The 16798-nt window shown below is 36.9% G+C and overlaps 1 protein-coding gene across 1 annotated transcript; it reads right to left on the bottom strand.

Moving 5' to 3' along the window:
* Positions 1-765: 765 nt before the first annotated feature.
* Positions 766-15459, bottom strand: LOC107730399 (SLIT and NTRK-like protein 6). The gene is made up of 2 exons (XM_016541241.1): positions 14994-15459; positions 766-3849 (listed from the first exon to the last, which is right to left on the bottom strand). Exon 2 carries the CDS (start codon positions 3828-3830, stop codon positions 1347-1349), a length of 2484 nt encoding a protein of 827 aa, XP_016396727.1. The 5' UTR covers positions 3831-3849; positions 14994-15459; the 3' UTR covers positions 766-1346.
* Between the last annotated feature and the right edge of the window lie 1339 nt (positions 15460-16798).

The following is a 16798-nucleotide window of genomic DNA, read 5'->3' as shown; positions in this document are numbered from 1 at the left end:
TTCATTTATTTATTTACTCGTGCTATTCGTGTTACTTGCCATATTATTGCAATACACTCTATTCATTTATTTATTTTTATTTACAGCTTAATTGGTACCACATTAAAGGCACACAAACATATATAAATGTTAAATTATGTACAAATATACAGAATAAATAACTATCATCCACACTTGTACAAAATAAAGCTATGGTGCTCTTCCATACAGTAAAACATTTCAAGGCTTAACACAATAATGTGTGTGCATATTTTCTCTATACATATATAGATATATATTTTCTTTTCTTCTCCAGCCAGATAATGAAGACAAAACACCCTGCATAATTGTCATGCTGAAAGAAAATAGTCGGATATGATTTGTGTTTTCAAAAGGAACTTTAAACAACACTATTATACAAACCAGAAGCTACACTACTTGGTTTTCCTATGGGGAAAATGGCATAGACTGTGCGGCCTAACAATGTGATTGTCATCAACCACCTTTAAATGGTATTTTAAGTAGTGCAATTCTTTTCTTTTCATTTTCTCCAAGGGTGCCCAGCAGAGTTTTTGTCCATATCAGAAGCAGTGGAGGTAATGAGCAAGTGGGTCTGTGTGACATGATTTCTGAACAAACTCTCCAGGCGTGTTGAGAATTCCAGGTGAGAGGCCAATTTCAGGCACGATAAATGAGCCCACTCATAAAGTCTGACCTCAGGGTCAAAACAATAGCCGTTTGGCAAGCTACTCGCTCTTGATGACGCCTTATTTATTAATAAATGCAATTTTCAGTCATCTTGCAATCCACATACAACCATTGTTTCATATTTAATGAACAAAAACTGTGTTGGGAATGTTTAATTCAAAACTTAGCAAATCAGGGAATCATTTAACTAACCATAAATGTTCTGTATGACAGAAAAGAAATAAAGAAAACACGATTTCTTCCATTGCTACAGATAAACAGTGCTTGAAGATCTGTCACGTACATAATAAGAGATACACAGATAGAAAGGTGAAGTTACTCTATGCTAGTCTTACCTACCAAACATAAAGAGAATGCATTAAGCACAATGCACAACAAATGTTCTGGTATCAAAGCCAATCTTGTCCAAAGACAACTGTTTGTGACTCTTTCAGTGTGGCTGGAATTTTGTTAGAATGCATAATCCATCATCTGCAATGCTAACGTCAAAGGTCCACATGAAATTAGACATTGTGTCCACATCAAATGATCGTATCGTGAGAATTGCCTCTACTCTGACGTTGTTTTATTATATCTCTCGAGCTAAATCAGAACTCAGAATGAACTGTCAAGGCACTTGGAGTATCATTTGTCAAATCAAAGTATACAGTGTACTTATCTCAGTTGAAAGTCGTTTGATGCTCTAAGACTTCTAAATAGTCTGGTTCTGCATGTAAGTTGGCTTTGAGTTCAAAGTACTCGTTTTTAGTCTGTTCCACCATGACCTTCCGTGGCCTTGTATAAACAAGAGTCTCCATTAGTTTAAGCTCCTTGTGGTGGTTGGGGACTTGCATGTCCACCGCTGGTTGTAACTGTGATATGTTTTTCCTGAGATATTCGCTGAGGCTGAGCTGTTGGAGCTCCCGTTCTCTCTCTAAGATGTTCTTGTACAAGGAGCTGGCATCTCCCAAACACACAAACTCAGCAGGGTAGTCGGTGACGGCCCTGAACTTCACGTTGGGTCCCGTAAGGAGGGAGTCGCTCTCCTTGTCGAGGATGCTATGGCAGATATGCTTAGGTTTCTCACTGTCGTACTCGTCCAACTCGTATTGTTTGTGATGAGAGCAGTAACTAGGGTTTCTGCAGACCTGAACAATGGGGCTACGGGAAGGTTCATCGTACATGCCGGGTCCTTGCCTTTCAGTTACGTGGTGGGTGGTCTTCTGGCCGTACATGCTGTAGTGCAGGTGGATGGGACTGCTCTCGCGAGGTTGCTCCTCGGCTTGTTTCTTCTTGGCCTGTCTCCGCCGACGGTGTAGCACAAACACAATGATCCCTGCAGCGCAGAAAATGAAGGTCAGAAAGAGGATGAGAAGGCAGAGGATGAGCACTGATAGTGGCACTGCTTCTGTCAGAGACCGGAAGAAGCCGCTGGTGCTGACCCCTGGCGCAGCCGTGGCTACAATAGCATCCTTGGTGTCTCCAGGTAAGGACTTATAGGTGACCAAGCCAGGACAGAGAACATCATGCTTCAGGTTTCTAACCTCAGCAGTAGACAGTTTTTGAGGAGTGTGGCATAAGATGGTACCCATCACGGTGTCCTTGCTTAGCTTTTCCACCCACTGTTTGAGGCTGACCAAATCACAAGTGCAGTCCCAAGGATTGTCCTCAAGATAAATTTGCTCCAAATAATTGAGCTGGTCCAACACATTACTCACCGGTAAGTGCATAAAGACATTTTTCCTTAGGTTCAATCTCACCAAGGGCACATTACGAAATATCTGCGCAGGGAGAGTGTTGAGTAGATTGTTGTTTAGGAACAGGAGCTTTAGATTTGTCAAAGGGTTGAACGATCCGGCCTCAATGTCTTTGATGACATTATGCTCCAAGTACAAGTATTCCAAATTGTGAAGGCCAAGAAACATTGTTGCTGAGATTTTCTCTATCCTGTTTCCATTCAGGTACAGCTTTTTCAAATTGCTCAAACTCAGAAAGGTTTCATTGTCAATGTAGTCTATTTGGTTGTTTGCCAAATTGAGCAGTTCCAGACTGTCGTACGTCACAAAGTCGTACTTGAAAAGTCGCTGTATCATATTTCCTGTCAAAAACAGCTTGGTTGGGCTTTGTTCAAGAATGCCTATATCAGATATCCTTTGAATGCCTCGGTCCTCACAGTGCATTAAGAAACCCATGCTTTGGGGAGGACAAGAGCACACTGGCACGCAAAATGTCCCTAGGCCGTTTGCAGGTGTGGGTACTTTTGTGCCATCGTTGACATTCGGTATCTGAACAACCTTGGTGGATGGGGTGACAACCATGTCTAGAGACTTTGATGGCTCTTCGAGATTGATGTCGGCATGGGAGGGGCAAAGTAAATCCCTTTTGACCCTGGCCAAAGAAATGCCCCTAAGATCCTCAGGCCTGTTGCAAACCACCTCGCCGATAGACGACTGCGCCCGCATGTTCTCGATCCAGACCTTCAAATGCAAGATTTCACAATTGCACATCCAGTTGTTGTCCTCCAACAGGAGCTCCATTATACGACCAATATGCTCCAGGAAACCCACGTACGGCAGTGTCTGCAGCTTGTTCCCACGCAGATCCAAATGTGTCAGAGGCACAAAGCGGAAAATGTTGCTTGGAAGGAACTCGATGGAGTTGTCATTGAGGATCAGAACTTTAAGACGGACAAGCTTGCTGAAGGCCCCAGGCTCCACGACCCGGATGAAGTTGGTGTCAGCCTGAAGGTATTCCAAATTTACCAAGCCGTGAAATGTGTCCTCCTTCAGCATGACCAGGAAATTGCTGTTTATGTGCAGCTTTCTTAGGGATCCCAGCGCACTGAACACGCCAGGTTCAAGCTCCTGTATGCTGTTTGCACCAAGATGTAAGGTGACGGCGTTCTTGAAAGCATCCATATCCTCTGCAAGTAACTCCACTAAGTCATTTTTATACAGGTTTAAATGCAAAGGCATATCTGATGGTACCTTCATGTCTGAGATTTTGCTTATGTTTCTGTCTTCACAGTTCATGTACAAGTGTCCATCTTTCTCTTCACAGGTGCACAAAGATTTGCAAGCTCCACCGTACAATGCCTTAGGCTCAGTATCTCCAAAACTAGCAGCAGCAAAGAAGGAGCAAACAAAAATGATCCTGGCCAGCATTTTGTTTCCTTCCTTGTATCTAAAAAGACAACACAGGGGGAGAGAAGGAAAGGTAATTATTGTGTGCAGTAAGCAAACTCATAAAATAACACTGAATTATGGGAATTATTGCAAGTTCACAGTGCTGAATCGAATGAAATAAGCAGGCTATGATTTGAAAAAAAAATCTGTGCTTAAATACAGATATTTACAAGTTCCTAACGTATTGCATTTTATGATTGCATACAAGCATTGAGTGGAACACTAGAACATTTTATACAGCAACTAACACTGTAATATTCCTAAATGAATAATTTGGTTGCGTCATTGATGATGATGATAATAGTGATGATTATATCACATTACATACTTAGGGAAATAATTAAGTATCTCAAATTACTGGGATAATTACATTCTAATCAAGAAACAGTCTTATGTCTCACAATTTGTAGATCAAGCAACCAAACTTTTTTTTTTTTCACAATAAAGGCAAAGCATTTGTATGCATGCATAGCCTATATTTTACCACGACATTCTGAATGGTGCACAATTTACTTTACGTCAGTCCTCAGCAGCAGACATCCTGTGAGATTTTTCTTTGCATAATTAGAATGATTTTCCTGACCTTGTTACCTCAAACATCTGGATGAGTGTGCTTTAAGATATGTGTCCTATAATCATCTCACTATGCAAACAATTATATCTCAGAATTAATTTGAATGAAACATAAATGAGTTGTCCATAAACAATACACAAGTCAGTGATCTCAGTATAATCTTCCAAATTAATGTTTATCTTCAACATTTAACAATTGCCTTTGTCTTATTTGTAGGTTTGAAACCAAGAACTGGTTCTTATTCAGAATCATTTTTTTTTTTTTTTTTTACTGGAACAGAATTACTGTTAATGTTTCATGTGCATGCATTCTTGCGCCGAATCAGCACCATGGTATTTTCATTGCGTCTTTCACTCATCACTATTCAGCGGCACTGAAAAACACTATGGAATATTTTCTTTTGAGCAATCAAAAAATACAGCTTCATCAGATTTCTTATAAGTTTTGACAGTAGGATTTTATAAAAAAAAATAATAATAATTCAAAAATCTTTTTTTTATTACAAAATGAATGAATGAATGAATGAATTAATGGAATGAATTATTGGACTGCATTTATGCCTCCTAAATAAATAAATAAATAATAATAATAATAATAATAAAACACATATTTTGCAAATCTAATGATTTGGCAAAATATTTCTTCCTCAAAAGTCCAAAAATATGTTTTACTGAAACTGTTAGGAATCAGAATTGTTAAATTAATATGATTCATATGACTACTTTGTTGTGTCAGTTTTTATTTTGGGAGATTTCAGGATTTCAGGAGAAATATCTGAGGGAGATGATGATGAAGACCATCTTACTTCTCACATTGTATCCAGTTTTGCTCAGATCATACTAAAATCTGCAATCAAAAGTAAGACATTTCTATGAACATTCTATGAAAATTCTTCCAAGACCAAATGATCTGATCTGCTATTCACATTCATTTTATATCTGTATATTCTATATGCTAAATGTCAAAGATGGTTTATTTTGTATTGTTTTGTCTTCAAAGGAACTTTATGAGACACGTCTAGGACAAAGTTGATATTTAAAGGAAAAATAAATCCCCGGAGCAACCTCTTCCTCATACAGTTCCACCGAAGGAAAATAACCACACACTATTCTTCGTTATAATGTCATTTAAAACGACATAAAACAGTTCCATGCAAATTAACTGAAACATAAAACACCCCAGAGTCCCAAAGAATCTGCGAGGAATGAAAGGCTTCCCAGTTGTATTGACATGAAATCAAACATTGAACGGTCCGGCATGCCACATGACACCTACAGACTGCGTGCGCTGACAGCTGTGAGCAAACACGGTGTGTGAAGACAACAAAGATGTTTTTTGTCATCTCTCTTGAGGATGCAGGTAGAACGGCAGTGGAAGGGGCGGGGGCATAAATAAAATTAGATTAAAAGATTACAAAAACTGCGGAGAGTATGAATGCTTTGCATGTCATGCTAGATGACAGGACAAAGAAGAGAAAAAAAACACAGTCCCATTCCTATTTTTAGCAAGCAGTGTGTGGCTGACAGTGAGGAGAGAATGTGTGGTCCATTAGAAGCCATTGAAGCCTACATATTGCGCTCTCATGCATTTAAGCAGGGCCTAATATACATCTACTTAACTATCTATCTATATACACACATACGCATATAGAGCTCGACCCGTGACTTCTCATGCCTCAGGTTTATGCCTAACCTGCCTGTCTAACCCGCTCCACGCATCCTTGGAGTGGAATGGGAACATCTGTCCTGATACAGCAAATTTTCCTGTCTTTCTCTTGCATGGTTACCCAAAGTGTATTGGCTATCCCATAGAAAAGACAAGTCACGAATGAGATCTTTTTGATCTCTCGGTTGTTTCTCCTGCTAGACAGTGAGGAGATTAAATGTAGAACAAATGGAGATGTTTGCTTAAGGCTTCTTCTATACTGGGAAAAAGACCGTATAATCTCAAATCCACTAGTTATAGAAAAAATCTCAATAATGGCATGCTCTGATTGCTCAAGAAAACACAGTCTGCAATTTAATTAGCTCTTTCATGTAGCAAATAAGAACAATTGACACAATTGTTGACTACAGAAGGAATATGTATATGTAAAATGAATGTGGATACACTATAAAAAATTCAAGTTGTAAATATAACGTATTAGAGCATGTTTTACAAGAAAATACCAACTTTCTAGTCTTTCTACTTGAAAATTCACATTTAATGTGTTATTTGCCATTTCTTAGCTATTTCTTCTTTAGCCTTTTTTCTTTTACTAGCATTTGAGAGAACATGGTTTGTTTATTTATTTTTTATTTTTTTCAAGGTTGACTTGTCCAGATAATTTGGTCTGTTCCGGGTCTATTTATTTGTTTAAGTTTATATTGAAATCTAAGACTTGGCATCTTGTCAAGCCTTAGCACAATCCTAATATTACTATGGTTCTTTTTCAAAGTACAAAAATCCAAAAGAGCAGGAAACCTCAGTCAAACATCTCCATTTGCTTTCCATTTAATCTCAATGCTGTCAAGGAGAAACAACTGAGATATTAAAGAGATCTCTTTGGGGACTTCTTCACAATAATTATTGTCCTTTTGTTTAATTCAATTAAATTCTGAGGTTTCTGATTTCTTGTTGGAATAACAAGATGATTATAGGACAAATCTTATGTTACACACATCCATGTTGTCTAAGAGAAACACTTGAGATCTTAGAGATTTTATCTGTGATTTTTCTTGTTCTTTTATGTTCTTAAACAGGTGACAAACTTTGAATTTAATAGATGACAACTACATAAATAAATAAATACATACAATTGGTGTAGAAATGTATTTTCACTTCAATTAGTACAAATAATTGAGCTATTACAAAGAAATAGCAATTAACACATTTTCTCACATAAAGAATAAAATCACATTTTCTTGTAAAACATACTCTTTGTTTTATTTACGACTGCGAAAAATCCTATTTCACACTGTACAAACACAGTAACTCTTTTGGGTAACACTTTATTTCGATAGTCCACTTTAGACATTCTATTAACAGCAAGTAACTTTGCAACTACATGTCAACTAGCAGTTAGTAGAGTATTAGTAGACTGTCTGCTTAATATCTTCTAACACTTTCTTTGTCAACATTCTACTAACCCTAAACCTACCCTAACAGTCTAATCTGAGAGTTAGTAGACATGTAGTTGCAAATTAATGAGAATTAGTTGACATGTAGTTGACATGTAGTTACAAAGTTACTTATAGTTAGTAGAATGTCTAAAGTGGACTATCGAAATAAAGTGTAACCCTCTTTTGTTCCAACTGAAGTGGCACATGCCAGAGAGAATGGAAGACATCCAAAGATGTATAATGTATCCACCCCACATCATGCACACATATGTATGTATATATATATATGCTAAGTTTCCAGTTCCTCTGAACATCAGACAATAATGCAGACTCCCAAAAGAAGAATCCATCGCAGCAGCACATTGGTGAATGTTTGATGACATTGTTTGATGTTATATGTCCCGTGAAACGTTCAAATAAATTAGAGCAAAGAAAAATAACCCTCAAGGCTATTTTGTATGAGTCTAGTGAACTTGTTTGTGGCTGAGAGCTTCATATATCCATAACAGAGGAAATATAGTGTGTGCTTCTTGCTTCTACTATCTTATCTTGGCATCACAATTCAGTGTCTTTTGTTTTGAGGCAATACATTTTTTTGTATGGCCCCATATGTGCCGTTTACCCCGCAACGTTGAATTTCAATTGCTTCCAAGCCTACAGCAACACAAGCATCTCTCTAACCAGCTGCCAAAGACAAAGAATCTACACAACTTAACTATAAATTGCAAAGTAAAGGTCTTTGGGTCCTTTTTTTTTATATTTGGAGCTCATTTGCATTTTAGTAGAATCTCATGATGCTAACCTTTTTAAAAAGGAAATTATATTTGCTCCAGTCCCCAGAGAAGTATTGTTTGTCGACAGCGGGCATTGTCTTGCTTGATCGGGTTGAGAGAATGGCAGCTGTCTCGGACACATTTCTAAGGGTTGGTCATTCATTATTTATCTGATCAGTAATGAAACACCACCAGAACAAGGTTGACCAATGAAGCATAGCAATCAATGGCTGTGGTCCTGTCACACAGGAGCAAATAAATTGCTTAAACAACCACAAAGCCATTTGCATAATCTGCTTACCATATGCTATTTAAAGGACAGGTACAACTTTAATTTTCCTAGACTTTTGCAAGTATTGTCTTATCTTTCATGTCTTCTGTGAAGCTGGTGTCAAACCAATTCAGTCCGCAGAGTATGAACATGACAAATGTGACATTTTTACAAGACAATGCAGTTAGGGTTGCAACCTCATTCCAGGTAGAATAATTTAGGTCTAGTGAGCTTCCATTATACAAGCATGTTAAAAATCAGGACACTCAGGTGCCAGACCATTTAATATCCACACCCAACGTAACGACATAAGAACTAATTTTGGGTTTTCATTGTCCTTAAAGGGTGAATGTATCATTTTGATCCAAACAACTGAAACATTTGATCTTGGGGTCAAAGTTTATATGCATAAAATTAATTTGGCTCTGTTTCAAAACCTACTGAGTGGTCTTGTTGTCTATTACCTGAAATAGACACAGCACTGAAAATAAATAAATTAATATATATATTTCAATCATGACAACTCTCGGAAGATTTTAGAGTGGTGATGGATATGACAATGTTAATGTATTTGGTCTTGGCGCACATTCTGCAAGGGGTATGTAAACTTATGAGCACAACTATATATATATATATATATATGTGTGTGTGTGTGTGTGTTTATCAATATGTTTTGGAGTTGTTTGCCATTTTGGTGTATTTATTATTGTAATTTCTCTCACTTCTGCCATCTTTTGTCTCAAGTTGGTTGCATGGCATTATTGGTTAATTTTCTCTGCAATGCATGCAATGTTTCCTTAGAATTTGGGTGTTATCTTAGAAGGCATCATGATGTTGTAGCCTACATTTGCAAACTGTCTTAGTTTTGTGAGCACACCTATGATTTGAAATGCGCTAAAAATCTGTGCCTATGATTTGATTTTTAATAAGTTGGTCACAATGCAAGTTTGGATGCATGCAATGTTGCCTTAGAATTTGGGTAAAACAAGTTATCTTAGACACTGGATCACTGGACATCACATTTATCATTTGCTATATATAATATGAATGAATTTATAGGCAGGAGCAGAAGTAGTGCAGTGTGCTTTCTTTCAAATGTGTTGCTAAACAAATGTGCTATAATTATTTCACAGGAATTAGCAGTTAGATCTAACGGATATAACCTGATATGCTCACAGAAACAAACACTTGCATGTAACAGATGCACCTCTCCCTGCAAATCAACATCACAACAGGAAGTTGTTCTCACTTTTTCTGCTCTCCATTTGATTTTCCCCTTCACTGCAGTTTATTCTAATAGACCACGCTTCTGTGATCCCATTTTATTGGTACATGCTACAGCAAGTCAAGCATCTCTGTTGCTCATACTTCGGGTTAGTGAATTCAACAAACCCTTGACCAAAAGTATTACAATTTGGAGCAAAATTCATGCCATTTGTGTAATGGACATAAATCAAACATCAAATTGTGGTAAAAAAAAAAAAAAAACTCTAATTGACAAGTGCACGATAAGTGATTGAATGATTTTGTCTGGCCAACTTAACAAGCAATACTGAAGAGCAGACCAGACTATCATATTGCATAAACAAGCACCATTCATATCTTCTCAAGAAAAAAAAAGTCTCAGTCTGTCTAAAATGGTGTTAGATTACATGCATTCAAGAAAATGTGTGGCTTGTTCAAAACTTTATATAATTTATTTGGTCACTAAAGCAAATGATGTGGAAAAAATGACAGCAGTGGGTCTGACACAGAGTTGACATTAAAATGATATAGCACTGCATTTCTAGATGAATCATGTGAGTGTTCACATCGTTCAGCTCTGTGAATTCAGTTTTGCCTGAAGCTTATGAAAACGACTGCGGCTAATGAGATAAATGCAGAAGATATTACAGAGATGTAATCATTTAATAAAATAATCATCACTTTTAACAGCTTTTCAACCGTTTTTCTTTTATTGCATTTAAAGCTAGATTTATTCTTAGGTCAGAAGATTATTTTGCACATTGTGTGCCATTAAACGTGTGATAGTATTCTGTAGCTATTCTGGAAGCTATAAACATATTGACTTTAACTAACTTGCTTAGCAGGATTATCTTCAAACTTTTGCTCTGCTATTACACTAGTTTACTTGAAAGAAAAAAAGAGGCTATTTCTAAAGAGAAAATGCAGTAATGCTTTACAATAAGGTCTCTATTGTTAGCATTAATAGATTAACTAACATTAACAGTAAGCAATATTTAAATTATAATATGTATACATTCCACAATTACAAAGAAACACATTTAATTGAACAGTAGAAAGATTGAAATAATATTTTATTGTGAAACATAATCCAATGATTTTTGAAATTTTTTTTAACAAATATAACGTTTAAGTTTAAAAATCCATGAAATTAACTAACAACTGCTTAAAAATGCTGTAGAATTAGTGTGCATGGTTAGTTCATGTTAACAAATATAGTTAATTAATGTTTATTTTATTTTATTTTTTATTTTACCTTTATTTAACCAGGAAGTCTTATTGAGATTTAAAATCTCCTTTACAAGATATACCTGGCGAAGATACAAAACCTAATGTAAAGTGTTACCAAAATTACAGCGTCCCTTGTGGCAATACTAATAATGTGTTGCATAATGAATTGCCATGCGATACATTTCTAAATGCAACAATGTGTGAAACAGATCTTGCACAGATAGAAGCGTTGATAAGTCTGTATATCTGCAGTTGATCCTTCCTCCAGTGTTTTCCTCAATTTGGCCAAGAAAAAAAAGGATTTCAATGTTATCCAGACTCAAATAAATCTGAACTGCACAATGTGAATCCTCTAGAGACCCACATGTATTTACAAGGGCAACCATTATCTCAATGCAAGGAAAGAAGATCGATGATTTAATTTTCTCAGTGTCGTTTTCATCAACAGACACTGTCTTAAAAAAGCAAAGAGCCTTTGATACTACAGATGCATTTCTTCCAAACAAAGTTAAAAAATAGTTGTTAGTAGCATAGAAAGCATTATTACTACTATTGCTCATACATGGGTTAGGGGTTTGTTTAAACTCTAAGTACTAAAATATGGCATATAATTCATCCAGCACCAGTTACAAACATGAAGGAGTCAAGTTGGATGCCGTTACTTTTTCGAAGCAATGAGACTTATGCTTTTCACCAGGTGGTCGATAAAACTGGCAAAAAAAATCCCAGACTGACATTGAGGGAAGGACCTGAGCCATTTCAAGAGATATGAAGAAGGGCTCTTTAAACTTTGGCAAGTAAGCAACCACCTAGCAACCATTCAGAACACCTTAGCAACCACAGAGCAATGCAGTAAAAACCACTCTGAACTTAGCGACCTAAGCAAGGTCCCTGCAACCACCCTCAACACTTTAAAACATTTGATCAGATGAGCAGCACTAAAAATCTAGTTCTCATTACAATGAAATTACTTGGTACAGTTTTAACCAAGTGTAGTTTTATTAAAGTGTGGTCTGAATGCTTTGTATTTTTTTCCCCCTCCATTTCTGTCACCTGACAGAGTTTGCGTTCCTTGCTGCTGTCATGATGGGAACCAAACTTGAACTGAATTGAGCTGAATAATAACACTATGTCTTCTGTAGGGCTGCTTTATAGTTGAATTAAATTTATTTCATAATTGACCAATTCTGCAGTATCGACACTATTATTGAACTAAACTGAATCAACTGACTCAAGCTGAATAACAGCATTATTGCCTTCTGTAGAGCTGCATACAGCTGAATTGAACTTGTTTCATAATTGATGAATTTACAAAGTTACTGAACTGAAATGATTCAACATTGAACTGACTCAGGCTGAATAATGACAGTACTGTCTTCTGTTGAACTGCGTATGGCTGAGTTGAACTTGTTTCGTAATTCATGAATTTTGCACAGTGTGGATTCAGTTCAGTGTCATTATTCAGCTCAATTCAGTTCAGAGTTGATTCAGTTCTACTGAAACAACAAAATGAACTGATTCAGTTCAAATGAATCAGCGGAATGAACTGACTCAGCATTGAACTGAACTGAGCTGACAATATTGTCTTCTGATACTGAATCAATATTGAGCTGAATCACAACACTATTGCATTCTTTAGAGTTGTTTATCGCTAAGTTGACCTTATTTCCTAATTGATGAACTTCACAAAGTGTTGATTCAGTTCAGTGTCATTATTCAGCTCAATTCAATTCAGTGTTGATTCAGTTCACCTGAATCCACACTGATCTGAATTGAGAATGACGACACTACTGTCTTCTGTAGGGATGCCTTAGCAGAATCTGTCTCATATTTGATCACGTTTGCATCAGTGATCGTTATTTTCTTGTTTATTACTGTGAAGCTGCATTGAAACACCCTGTATAAAGTGCTATATAAATAAAGGTAACTTGATTAAATTGAGCACGTTGGATAAGATGTAGCCAGGTACCAGTATCCGATGCAGGATTCCTAGCTTGTTTTGACACACTAGTGTTGTTTGTGTCCGTGTTGAGCAAGTAAGCGCACAGCTCTCAATAAAGGGAAGCAACCTCCAACAGATTGTTGCAGGTTGCATCCGCAGCATGCCACTGGGGGACCTTAACATCCAGCGCAGGGGAATGAGGGATGGAGTGATGAAGAGAAAGAGTGTATATGGGCTTGAGGCAAAGGGATGAGTGAATCAGTGACGCTCCATTTTACCCTGCGCAAATCAGTGGGCTAGCGCAGATGGCCCCTTCATTGTGTCTGTGGCACTATGGAGGAAATGATGTGCTCTCCCCAGGGAGACGCCACAACACCCACATATAAGAACATAGGCAAAAGAAAAGGCCCACAGTCCCGTGAAGCTAATAAACTCGCCCACTCGATATGAAGTGTCATAGTGGGTTTAGCCTTCACTATTAATAAAAGTATACAGTTTTACCCTCATGTTTGGTTGATTTTACAATTGCACATGTAAAATCTCTCATTTTGCTCATTTTTTGTGTACTTCTAAGATAGTCAAAAGCCATTAGACTGATAATATTGATGATTTAATCATCTCTTATAGTGAGTTTTCCACACTCTTAAAAATAAAGGTTCCTTATTGAAATGAAGAACCTTTAGCATCAATAGAACATTTCTATTGCACAAAAGGTTATTTATAATGGAAAAAAGGACCCTCAGATTATTGAAATATGCTTCACAGTTCACACTAAGAAAAAAAAAGGTTATTTTAAGAACTATTAACATAAATGGCTTTTCTAATGCATAAGAAAACTATTATTTTTAACAGTTTAAGATCACAAATTTGTTTCAGTTTGGAGTTATTTGACACATGCAAAACATACCGTGCAATCAAAATTGCAATAAAACATCCAAATTGGCAGGTGTGTCAGAAAAGAACATGTTAGCATATGAAAAAGCATTGCATTTGTTCATGTTAAATACCTGTGGTCTCCTATAGACCTTAAAAAGAAATACAAATATCTATGTCATCATCAAGTTGAAATTGTATTCATAATCAGTTCTTTTAAAGGAGAATGCATTCAATATCAGCCTTGTACATACATTTATGCACTTTTAATTTACATTTAATAGGTATGCACTGTATGTTCCCTGGGAATCAAACCCAAGACCTTGATGTCGCTAGCGTCACTCTCTGCCAGTTAAGCTAAACGTGATACCGAAATGTATGTTTAATATAAAAAAAGTTCAGACACATTAATTATTCACATTAATCCTATCTGTCTGTGCATTTGCATGATGTGTTGCATATACTAAAAGAAAACAAAAGTTTAGATGTTCACTAAACAATTGTTATCTTATGTTATGTTTGAAACCTCTCTAAACATCACAACAGATTTAATGTGGACTGTGCATCTATCTCTCGTGGGCTTGTAGAGAGTGTGCTGCAAACTCTGTCTCTCCAGACATTAAATTAAGACTTCTGTGTGTATAGGTATGTCTGCCTGAGCACTTGTGAGTGTGTGTCTATGCCTGTGTGTAAATGTGACTTTGAAGGCCAGCATCTGTGCTGCAGACGGCTACATCACAATGAAGTCACCTGAGTTTCATTTACATGGATTGAATTTGCAGGGAATGAATAAGTGAAATCAACCTTATAAGGTGTCCTTGAGATCACAGGAATCAGTGTTACATTAGCACTGTCTATTGTACTGTTGCAATGCGTTCGGATTAATATATATATATATATGGTAACAGGAGGTGCATTAGAAAATAACTGCAGAAAATAACTGAAACAAGTGATGTGCATTTTGCGGTCTAGGCATCGTGCCAACCCGTATATCCTAAAACAAATGTTTAATGATACAAAATCCATCGCATCTGCTGTATACAGGCTACCACCTAGCATTCACCCTAAACACTAAACACTAAAATAATCACACTGCTTTGACTTTGGATGTGTCATTAGTAAACCACTCTTACCCAAATTACGCAGCGCAGGAGTCTTTGTAGCTCCACTTGGCCAAGTTATCTGTGCTTTGTGGATCAAACAAAACCACCCAGTTTTGCAGCACAAACCGGACGCCTGGACTTCTCAAATGGCTTCCTTGGCACGGAAGAGACCACCGCGCAAAAAGACGCACGGAACAAGTCCAGATCCAACTTGCCCTCAGCCCTCCATCGCGCAGTGGGTTGTTTTATTATTCATTTAGTGTCCAGTCGCGATGTTCAGATAGTTTGCGCCCGCATTTCTTGGGCTCCACGTTTCAGTGTTCAGCTAGTCCAGTGGCCGAGAATAAAAGTCCGCAATTAACATTCAGCTGTCCGCGTCGCTTCGGAGAGCGCCTGACCCCCGCGGTTTCTTACTGAAGGTGTGGAGGAGGCACAGATTCTCCAACCTCTCGATCTGCACAGTGAATGAGCTTGTGCTGGAGCTTCACTTGACTAGAGCTCCTCCCTCCGTACAGTCAAAGGGGCTATCGTGACTCCATATGGAGAGGAGAGGGAGAGAGACGAGACCGGAACGCATCCTTGCGCAGGACTTCTGCGGGTGTGTTAACCTTGCTCGGCCATTAGATATGTTAGGTTACCTTCTGAAAAACCGAGGGAAGTTGTCACACTCTTTACTGTAGGGAATGTGTCTGAGGTTTATTTAAACGTGCATTTCTGAATCACACATTAAAGGTTTGACTACACAGTATTGCTTACGGAAAATATACTGTTAACTGCACACACGCTGCTCTATGGTGGGGTATGTTGTCACACTATACGGTAGAAGTTGCCATTGGTTTAAAACCATATCTAGTTTAAAATATGGATTTTATACAGTAATTTAAACAATTGAGGCACATTGTGACTATTTGGGGTAAACTGTCACAATGAAATCTGTCATTAAGTAAAATAAAACTAAGTTAAATAAGATTATTTAGAAATTATTGAAAATAAATGAATAAAAGGATAGATAGATAGATAGATAGATAGATAGATAGACAGATACATACCTACATATAAAGCCAAGCAACATACATGTATAAACCATTGCTTTGAATAACAAATGCCATAATTGTATAAATGTAAACTTTTAAAATATATATTTAAAACAAGTGTGACAACTTGCCCCAACCTGACATTAATGAAAACTAGTATTGTTCTGAGAACTTCAGTTCAGCCGTTTGTTTAAAAACCGGCTCTATTATGAAGTTGACATGTTAAAACTTCTATGTATGATAAATATATAATAATCTGAAATTTAACATGTTTAAAGTATGTCACTCTTTGACATTCTGCTCACCCCCGTGCAAATAAAGTAAAACATTAAATGAATAATAATAATATTAATATTGTATTTCTATTTAATATTAACTTAAGGTAGGTTTGAACCTTTTTGTATGTTTTAACCTTAATATGAATTAAAGATATGCACACTGACTGATATCAAAATGAAACAATAATTTAATTAAAAGCATTTTGAAGATTAAAAATATATATATTTACTTAAAAAGGGAGGTTTTGTCTGATCTGGCGAGAGTATGAAGTAAATCCATCCAGCCACACACTTTTTTTTTTTCTCTCCCTTTCTTGTTAGTCTCATTTTTCGCATCATGACTAACCCATCAGCGAGACTGACAAGATCATGTAAAGCTCATCATGAGTCATAATGTGCAAGTTCCTGTCTTCAAACTGTTATATGTAACTGAAACCAACCATAATAGAGATCACACTGCATTTAATTATTAGCTGTAATCTGTTTAATCTTTAATAGTAGGTGCATTGCACTCCTATACCTG

Source organism: Sinocyclocheilus rhinocerous, unplaced genomic scaffold (assembly GCF_001515625.1).
Source record: "Sinocyclocheilus rhinocerous isolate Xijiao unplaced genomic scaffold, SAMN03320098_v1.1 scaffold548, whole genome shotgun sequence".
Classification (NCBI taxonomy): Eukaryota; Metazoa; Chordata; class Actinopteri; order Cypriniformes; family Cyprinidae; genus Sinocyclocheilus; species Sinocyclocheilus rhinocerous.
This window is presented reverse-complemented; position numbering and strand designations above follow the sequence as displayed.